The 10,587-nt window shown below is 35.2% G+C and overlaps 2 protein-coding genes across 2 annotated transcripts; one reads left to right on the forward strand and one right to left on the reverse strand.

Annotated features, from left to right (window-relative positions):
• The first annotated feature begins 6,255 nt into the window (after positions 1-6,255).
• LOC145158748 (hydroxyethylthiazole kinase family protein) lies at positions 6,256-7,576 on the forward strand. Its single transcript, XM_079077601.1, has 2 exons — positions 6,256-6,868; positions 6,994-7,576. Exons 1-2 carry the CDS (start codon positions 6,422-6,424, stop codon positions 7,384-7,386), a joined length of 840 nt encoding a protein of 279 aa, XP_078933727.1. The 5' UTR covers positions 6,256-6,421; the 3' UTR covers positions 7,387-7,576.
• A 7-nt stretch (positions 7,577-7,583) lies between these two features.
• LOC145158744 (dirigent protein 16-like) lies at positions 7,584-8,567 on the reverse strand. The gene has a single exon (XM_079077599.1). The coding sequence runs from the start codon at positions 8,549-8,551 to the stop codon at positions 7,709-7,711; it is 843 nt and encodes a 280-aa protein (XP_078933725.1). The 5' UTR covers positions 8,552-8,567; the 3' UTR covers positions 7,584-7,708.
• Positions 8,568-10,587: the final 2,020 nt, after the last annotated feature.

The following is a 10,587-nucleotide window of genomic DNA, read 5'->3' on the forward strand; positions in this document are numbered from 1 at the left end:
GCATTCAAAACCCCAACAAGAAGGTAATACAAGCCCTAATCCACAAAAGAAAGATCTACTCAAATAGGGAAGAAAGGGGTCCGAATTGATACCTCCAACTGATGCTCCTTGGTTGCAAATCGCGGATCTACAACCTCCTCTAACCCCTTTGGCTTGAAACCTTCCTCTTCCTTGCAAGACACCCACCAAGAAGCTCAACATGGCTCTCTTTCTTGCCCAAAGCACACAGGACTCGTTTAGGGTTTTCTCCTCTGAAGGGTAGCCGCAATAGGAGACCTTAAGTGCTTTTAAATAGGCCCAGGCCCGGGAGAATTAGGGTTTCTGCCAACAGCATTGACTCGGCGAGTCATCTCTCCGAATCGTCTAGTCCATTCATTAACCACGTCGCCAAGTCACGACCCTACTCGACGAGTTGAGGCACCAACTCGTCGAGTCCCTCCAAAATCCTTGAATTAAATACTCAAAACAATATACCTGGTAAACCGGATGTTACAAAAATCTTCTATAAAATTGATCATATCAATTACTTATATCGTTAAATCAATAGACAATTATGGATCTTAGGTTCAAACAAGTAATACAAAGCTAGAATTTAAATAAATGAGCAGGTTAGTTGAAACCCTAACAATGTGACCGTGAATACGGAAATTAATCAACAAGAATCCAACTAGAAACATAAGGGTTCAAATGTGAATCATAACCTTCTGTCCTAAGGTCACAAACTCATCAAACTAATTCTTCTTTGAGATCACATGGTTTAATAAGTATAAATTCCTCATGGTTTCGTGATCATTCTCTATGAAATTATATGTTCGAGAGTCCATATGTTTGTAGATGAACTTTCAATTTATAAAACAATTGACCATGTTTGTAATTTAACTACCAAAGTGTAACGCCTGGTTCCTGGTACGCATTTAAATTATTATTTTATTCATATTTATGTAGAAACTCGACGAGTTGGAGGCCCAAACTCGTCGAGTAGGGGAATGGATTTGGACGCGGGTGTTGAAGTCTACTCGACGAGTTAGAAGCCTCAACTCGATGAGTAGGACTACCAGAGTGAAACCCTAATTTCGGGGTTTTGCACCCTATTTAAGCATCTTAATCCCCTTATTCTAGCCTCACTTACAGCCTCCAAGTCCCAAACCCTAAATATCGAAACCCTAATACTTTGTGTGAGTTTTTGAGCCATTCTTGAGAGAGCTTTGTGTGTTTGAAGCTTGTAGAAGAAGAAGACGCTTGAGGATTCAAGAGGAAGCTAGTAGATCCAGAGACTCCATTTCATTCTCATCATTTTCTGGTAAGCAAGTCTCAAACTGGCTTAGTAACTTCTTAGATCTTCTTATTATCATATTATTGGGTTTTTGGTCCAAGAAGCATGACCTTTAGGAAATGGACATCCCAAGTAAATATATCATCATATCTAGAAGCATGGAGGGCTTTCATAGCATAAATGTGCAAACTTTATGGCCATTGAAGCCCCATGCACGCTATAGGATGTCATTTTGGCCTTTTAATCTCCAAAAGGCCATGCATGGAGAGAAAGGTGGAAGCTTTACGTGTTCATGTAGTATCTAGGGTCCAGATCTCAATGTATGTGCCTTAGTATGGAGTAGTGATGGCTTGTGGACCAAGATCTAGGTCCTAAAGATTTAGGGTTTTAGCTAGATTCATCAAGTAAGGGTATTAACGGGTAAAGTTGGAAACTTTACCCTTAAAATGACATTTTCAGTATATAGGTGGAGTATAGGGCTTAGATCTGAAGAATAAGGGCTTAATCCATTGAGATGAAGCAACAGACCGAAGAACTCGGCGAGTCCATAGGGGAACTCGATGAGTTGGGACGAAGTTTCCCGATTCAGTTAAAGGCAAAACTCGACAAGTTCAAGGATGACTCGACGACTTGACTGGAGAAGTCCCGATTCTATAGATAGGAGGAACTCGACGAGTTGTGAATGATGTCGACGAGTTGGATCGCGATTTTAGGGTTCATGATTCATGGAACTCGATGAGTTGATGGACCAACTCGGCGAGTTGAGTCAACCCATGATGTTGACTTTGACTTTGACTTTGACCAAGGTTGACCCATGAAGGGGTTTTGAGTATGGAATGTTATCTAAGAGGTTGTTCTGTATAGGGTGTGAGTAGAGCCGGTTAGGGATCAAGGACGTTCAGCTATTCACGACATTGAGGTGAGTTTCCTTCAGTAGGAATGGGTCTACGACACCAAGGTCGGCCCGTATATGTGATCTGATTAGTCACTGAGTGTGGGCGGGACCCGTATCTCATAGATAGCTGATATGATACAGATTTATATGCTTAGTTATACTTTTTGTCTGTGTGATACCTGTATGTATTTTCATGACTAGCTGAGTGTGGGCGGGGCCCGTATCTCATAGTAGTCGGGTGTCGGCGGGGCCCGTATCTCATTGAGTGTGGGCGGGGCCCGTATCTCCTAGTTGCATGTTATGTGTATGGTATATGGTAGTTTGGGGAGACTCACTAAGCTTCGTGCTTATAGTTTTCAGTTTTGGTTTCAGGTACTTCCGGTAGCAAGGGGAAGAGCTCGGGATGATCGCAGTGCACACTCCATTTGTTTAGCCTGGGATATTTATACTCTGATATATTTTGACAGATGTTATGATATTTTGAGATACACGACTTATGGTTTTTATATGATGTTTGGATAATTATGTTTTTATTAATGATTTAAAATGAAAATTTTGGACTGTATTTTTGGGATGTTACACAAAGAATTTGTACAAATTGATATTTTATAAATGGTGGCAAGAAAGATAACATGTTTCTTTATATGTTCTCTTTATTGCTACCGTTTAAAAATAAATGTGAGACTAGCTCATTTGGTAGATGTTTTACCTCTTGCATTGGAGGTCCCGAGTTTTAATTCGGATGTTGACGAATTATACTTAGTGATACTATTTTTTAACCACTAATCAATGGATAGAAATGTACAAATTGTCCAAGTTAGTAGTATAACTTCAATTTTTTTTCCTTAATGACAAGAGATTAAGTACAAGAACATATATGTTAACGAATAAATCAATGTAAATGTGCTTGATGTTTAGAGATACTATTATTTGATGTACAGATCACAAAATTACGTAAATCTTGAAGAACACTTAACCCATACGAAAAACAATATTTTAGAAGATGAACCAGATGGAAGAGCAGTGGAAGTGTCATCATATACACACACCATTGTTGAAGAAACCATTGACGACTTCGTTGCTGACACTCAAGAACGAAATCCAAATTACGCACCAAATACATAGTTCAATGTCACTACCAACCAAGATCTTCCTATATAACGATGACACCTATTTTTGGAATTTCTCTCCGGATACATCATTTCACTAAGGGCAAATGACATAAAAGTTCTTAAGTTTTCACAAAAATGTCGGTTTTACCCTTGGATGAGTTTTAGGTCCACTAAAGCCAAATGTTTTGTTTAATTTGTTTATTTATACCCTTTTAGCCGGTTTCCAGGTCACCTACCGGGTTATCTGATGTCAGTAAAGTCCTTAAGTTTTCAAAAATGTTCAGATTTACCCTTAAGTTTGATTATTATTATTATTATTATTATTATTATTATTATACGTGTTTACTATATTTTTAAATGTATAAAAATATTATTTGTATTTAATAGATATATTTATTTCTATTTAATAAATATAAATATGTATTTATTTTATATTAAAACTATCGTATACATATGAATATGAAATAAATACATATTTATACTTAGTAAGCAAACACCAAAAAAAATTATTTTGGTTGATGAGTCACTCAAAAAATTAAAAAAAATGGTTCATTTATATGTATTTACCATATAAATATGTATAAATACATATCATATTCATATAAATATGAAATGAATACATATTTATATTTACTAATATCTACAATGGAATCGTTCAAATGAGAACACAAAATAAAGTGAGAACGCGAGAACACTACTTATATGTTGATATTCAATTACAATTACTACAATATTACACATATTAAATTTAAAGCGGAATAATAACATAAAAATAATTTTCTCATATTCTCATTTTACTTAGTGTTCTCATTTGAACTTAAGCTATATGTACAAATACATATAATATGTATACAATATGTTTTTATATAAATAAATATATATTTATGCCTACTAAATAAAAATAAACAAATTTTTAATATATAAATACCTTTTTAAAAGTATATATATAGGCTTTCAAATGTATATAAAAACTAAATACAAGTACATATATATTTTAAAATAATCTATAAAAATATTTTTATACATTTAAAAACGTGGTGGTGGTGGTGATGAAAATAATTAATCAAAGCAAGGGAAAATTCGAATATTTTTGAAAACTTAAGGACTTTACTTCATCAAATAACCCAGTAGATTACTTGGAAACTAGCTAAAAGGATATAAAAGAACAAATTAAACAAAATATCCAGTTTTACTCAACCTAAAACACATCTAAAGATAAACCGATATTTTTCTAAAAACATAAGGACTTTTATGTCATTTGTCATTTTCACTGCTATAGTTTTGTTTTACATGTTATATAACAACAATTTTTATGCTGTAAGAAAAAGAAAAAAATGATAATGATTTGAAAGGGTAACGAACTTTCGACTTTGTTCACATTTAGTCATTAATTTTTTTTTTTCGTTATCTATTTGCCACTGAACTATTGAAACTGTTCACATTTTACCCTTATGACCGGTTGTTACCGGTCATAAGGGTAAAATGTGAACAGTTTCAATAGTTCAGTGGCAAATAGATAATGAAAAAAAGTTTAGTGACTACATGTGAACAAAATCGAAAGTTCATTTCCTTCTTAAAAAGTTCAGTGACTAAATGTGAACAAACTTCCTCTTGTATTATGTTTTTGCAAATTATTTATTTTTTTTTAAATTCTAGCAACATTTGTTGATGATGAAATCTATGAAATAAAAAAATAAAAAAAACAAAACCCCGAAAAATATATTAAAAAAAACAAAAAACCGAAATCAAAATAAAAAACCAATGGTTTGGTATTTTCCAAAATAAAAAACCAAAATTTCCAATCTGATTTTGGTTTTACAAAAAAATGAACTATTCTCACTGATGTGAATTATGATCATTGGTTTGGCGTGCATAATTAAAGAACACACAAAGAACACGGTGATTTAGATGTTTAAAAGATGCATTCGATTATGAAAGGTGATTTGGATGTTTGTGAAATTTTGTTTCGTTCACGGACCGCCTTTGACAAAATTTCACAAATTTGTAGCCTTGTGACATGAGATATATATATATATATATATATATATATATATATATATATATATATATATATATATATATATATATATATATATATATATATATATATATATATATATATATATAGAGAGAGAGAGAGAGAGAGAGATGTAAACACCTCTATATAAGGTGGGTTCATACCACATGTAGAGGTGTGCTTGAGAGATGTAACATTGAGAGTGTTAATGTGTTTTAATTATGTAGATTTAGATCTAGATAATTTTTTGTAAACACCTTTCATAATCGAATGCATCTCTTAAATACCAAATCACCGTGTTTTTTGTGTGTTCTTTAATTCCGCATGCCAAACCAATAGTCATAATTCACATCAGTGAGAATGGTTCATTTTTTTGTAAAACCAAAATCAGATTGAAAATATTGATTTTTTATTTTGGAAAATACCAAACCATTGGTTTTTTTTTCGGTTTTGGTTTTTCGTTTTTTTTTAAATATATTTTTCGGGGTTTTGTTTTTTTTTTATTTCATAGATTTTTTCATCAACAAATGTTGCTAGAATTTAACAAAAATAAATAATTTGCTAAAACATAATACAAGAGGAAGTTTCTTCACATTTAGTCATTGAACTTTTTTAAAAGGAAACGAACTTTCGATTTTGGTCACATTTAGTCACTAAACTTTTTTTTCATTATCAATTTGCCACTGAACTATTGAAACTGTTCACATTTTACCCTTATGACCGGTAACAACCGGTCATAAGGGTAAAATATGAACAGTTTCAATAGTTCAGTGGCAAATAAATAACGAAAAAAAGTTTAGTGAATAAATATAAACAAAGTCGAAAGTTCGTTACCCTTTCAAGTCATTATCCCGAGAAAAAAACAAAACGGACTGAAGAAGCCCGAACCCAGATTTTTCTTATCTTGTTTCAGAATTGACACGAACCGACCCGACCCGTAATTACTCTGACTTCCCACTTCTCAAAACCCACACATCCTAATTGGGGCTTAGCGTCAGAGGCGAACAGCACCATGCCAAGTGGAAGAAACAGAAGATGATTCTTTAGGTCAAACCAGTATATGATGCCATCATCTCATTAGATTGAGGTCAAGATTTTGTAGTCGGTAGAAGAAAATCGCGGCTATGGCGGACCAGAAACAGCAAGAAGTCATCAATCCATGGGGTGTAAAATCATGGACATACCTCTCATCTCTCCGTCAACAATCGCCGTTAATACAATGCATCACCAACTTCGTATCCATGGATATAATGGCCAATACCCTCTTAGCTGCCGGTGCATCACCGGCGATGGTCCACTCGATTCTCGAAATCCCAGATTTCACTCCTCATATACAATCCGTCCTTATAAACGTCGGAACCCTCACCCCAGATTGGTTGCCGGCCATGAAAGCTGCCGCCAGTGTAGCGAATCAATTGGGTAAGCCTTGGGTTCTCGATCCAGCTGCCGTCGGGGCTTCTAGCTTCCGGTTAAAGGCATGTCTTGAGTTAATTGAACTTAAACCCACTGTTATTCGAGGAAACGGCTCCGAGATTATTACTCTTTCCATGGCTTCCATTGGTTCCACCAAGGTAAAATACTAAAATTAAAAATTGTCTCTTTCTTCACTCCGATATATTAAAAAGCTACGAATTTAGGGTTCTTGATTATCTGGGTGTCCTTGAATTGGGGCTGACTACTTGTTTTACATACTCAGGGTGCCGATAGCTTGCACGAATCCAGTGATGCTATTGAATCCGCGAAATCTTTAGCGAAATCGAGCGGCAGTATAGTTGCGATTTCAGGATCGGTTGACTTTGTTACAGATGGTGAAAGAGTTGTCGGTGCACATAACGGAGTTCCGATGATGCAAAAGATAACGGCGAGCGGATGTTCAGTCACTGCTCTGATTGCTGCTTTTGTTGCAATCGACCCAACACACGCTTTTGAAGCCACGGCATCTGCGTTTTCTGTATTTGGTTTGGCCGGCGACATCGGAATGGAATTGGCAAAAGGTCCGGCGTCACTGAGAATGCATCTGATTGATTCCCTCCATAGGCTCGATCAAGACACTGTTCTTGATCGTGTTACCATCACTAGCTTCTCGTGAAATTCACTGTATGGCAAAATGAATTACCAATCGTTTGTAGTTATTATTGTCTTGTTTGCTTTTGTTAAGTTTGATCATTAAGATAGTTCAAGATTGTTTCTTCAAAGAGCTGAGAGGATGAACTCCAACATAAGAAAGACTGTGTTGCATCGATATAAGATATAATATACCAATACTTTGGTTGTTATAATGGATCATTGTTTAAATAATGGTAATATTGATCAAGTAAAAATTACAAATAAGATGACGATTTTTGTTCACACAAGCACACATACACGCGTATACAAACACGCAAAACTTTGTTGAACGGTTGATTGCGGTCTTAATAAGAAAGGTGCACAGTCAACCTCAACAAAGACTCGACCCCATCAGCCACAATTTGACCCGCGGGTATAAGCGACCGAACCTCAGCAAATCCGCAAGCGTGCAAAAACTTCCCGGTCCCACCCGTTATCGACAAGCGGGACATCGTGCTTCCAATCTTGTACACTCCAAAAAAGTTAATACTATCACCATACTCCCCTCCTTCCATCACAGCCGTAAACGTCATCATTTGTCTACTTCCATCTGCTGAGCTGGCAACATACACACCTTGTGCTTTCCCCAATGTCTGTGAACCCTGTTTAGCATTAGCGGTCAACAAATCATCAATCACTGTAATCGTGCCGAACCCGAGCCCAAGCCCATCGGGGCCCAATTGGGCTGCGATCTGGTTCTGAATGTTGTTGTTGTTATTGTTATTGTTCAGGTTTGCGAACTGTGTTCCGACTAGGCCAGTTCCGAGTGGGATTCCGTTTGGGTTGACGGTTGGAATGGCTCCGTTGGCGTTCGGAATCGCAATTCCGCCCGACGGGGCACGGAATCCGATGCGTCTAGCGAACGGGACTTGACCGCTGTAAATGTTGCCTAAGAGCCCGGTCACGGGTCTAGCTGTGGGGTTGCTTCCACCTAGGATATCGTGCATGTAGAGCTCGAAGACGTGGACCCCGGGTTCGGGTGTGGGGTCGATTGCTGATACGTTTAAGATTCTTAGATGAATGGTTGCTATGACTATGAGAATTGTGAATATGGTTATTGTTGATGAATGTTTTGACATTTTGAGATGGTTTGTGGGTTTTGAAGAGTTGTAGGTTTTAGAGGTTGTTTCTATGATAATGGTGGTCATGGAGGTGTGGGTTTCTATAGTGCAGGTTTAATAAGATGATGATGGAGTTGTTATAAGTTTTAGTTGTGAAAATTGTTTAATATGATCTAAGTTTATGTTTCAGGTTTAATTGGTTTTCTAGTGGTTGATAATTAATCAATAAGATGAAATTATACAATTAATTTGTACTTTGTAGTACCTTTAGTTATGTGTTGTAGTGGTTATAACAAAACCATGATACGAGGTCGTTGGAAGATGAATGGAGAATGGGTCATTCATAACTTAGATATTTGTTTTTAAAGGCGATAAATAATAAACTATATGGTTTTATTTTTATAAAGTTTATTATTTTTTACAAATGTAACGAAAAAGAATACTGAAAAATAAGTTATATTGAAGGAAAACAAATGTTAACGAAAAAGAATAATAAACTTAGATATTTGTTTTTAGAGGCGGATAAATAATAAACTGTATGATTTTATTTTAATAAAGTTTATTATTTTTACACATAGGAGGTTGTTCAAACGGTGTGTTTATTATTTTAATTTTAATCCAAAATAAAAAAATTTGCGTTGATTGCAAAGATGTCAATATCGCAATATGACATTAAGATCGTTTTACGTTTTGTAAAACTGTGATTGTAAGATTGAATCGGTTCGGGATCAGAAGATCCTAGTCCTACCAAAATAAATTAGTTCACATTTGCTAGTGAGTTATTTTGTGTGCATCCATTATAACTTGATGTTGACAGTGATAATATAATCAACTTTAACTTCTTATGCATTAAACATAGTATTTGTATATGCAAGCCGCAACAACTAGGAAAAAACCATCTTAAAAAAAAACAAGATCATAATGACCACGTAAAATTGAAGGCACCAAGGATTTACATGCGTGTCATGATGCTCTGTCTAATTCAAGATGAATGTATGGAGTTGTGATGCTTTATGAGATTACATGTGATCTGCAATGCTTGATTTCGATTTGAATTGAGCTCGATTTAAAGCTAATCGGAAAACAATTTAGGCTATCCATGTGATATTTGAGCAAATATGAAGAATTTCCTAAAGTTTAAAAAACTAAAGTTTAATGATAGAACAATAACTAAAAAGGTGGGATGAGATTGAGATAGTGTCGTGAGCTCTGAGATATGACTTGGCTGCTAAGATAGTAAGATCCTAGTACAAATCTTGCTTTATAATAGATCATATTGTGATAAAAATCGACATGCGAATCGTGAAGGCCTTCCCACCACGCGAAGTTCAAACCTCGCCGGAGAGGAATTGAAAACCGAAAAAAAAGCCCTTCGCAATCGAAGGTGAAAGCGGGAAAAAGACGACGAAAGCCTTTTTTCTTTCTTTTTCATCCGACTTGAAAGGTGCTCTCAGTGTACCGCCATACGCACCCAGACATTAGACCAAGCAGGAACCGGGGATCAAAGTTCCATTGATTCATCTATCTCAAATAAGAGAAAAACGGACGTTAACCGTAATATATATATATATATATATATATATATATATATATATATATATATATATATTGCATTTCAAGGGGAGTGCAAGTTTGTTTTGGACTTGTTATGTATTTGGCATTTGTTACATGATTATTATTAGGGTATGATCTACTCACTTGTATATTTATATTGTAATATGAATATGGTATTTTACTTGGTATTTGTTTTGATATGCTACTTTGTGTCGTAAACCCATGTACTTATAAGACAATGTTGTCTTAAGTATGATTTTATTTGACATGTATTCCATATGTGTAAATGAGAAGTGAGTTAGTTAATCCTTGGAAAATGATGCACATCTTTTGGATATTTTAGAAGTCCGGTTTTAGTTTTGGAGAACATTAGGCATTCATGGTTTTTTAGCAGTACTTTCGGTACGCTTTATATTTGTGATAGTTTCTTGTATCTTGTTATATACCTCATATACAGATGTTGATTTATATCTCTATGTTTTTTTTATGTGGGACGTTCTTTTGTTGGACATGACATTAGGGCAAGTAACCCCTATTATACATGTTATTTTCGATATAAAAAGACAAGA

Source organism: Lactuca virosa, chromosome 1 (assembly GCF_052849685.1).
Source record: "Lactuca virosa cultivar CGN04683 chromosome 1, Lactuca_virosa_CGN04683_v6, whole genome shotgun sequence".
Taxonomy (NCBI): domain Eukaryota; kingdom Viridiplantae; phylum Streptophyta; class Magnoliopsida; order Asterales; family Asteraceae; genus Lactuca; species Lactuca virosa.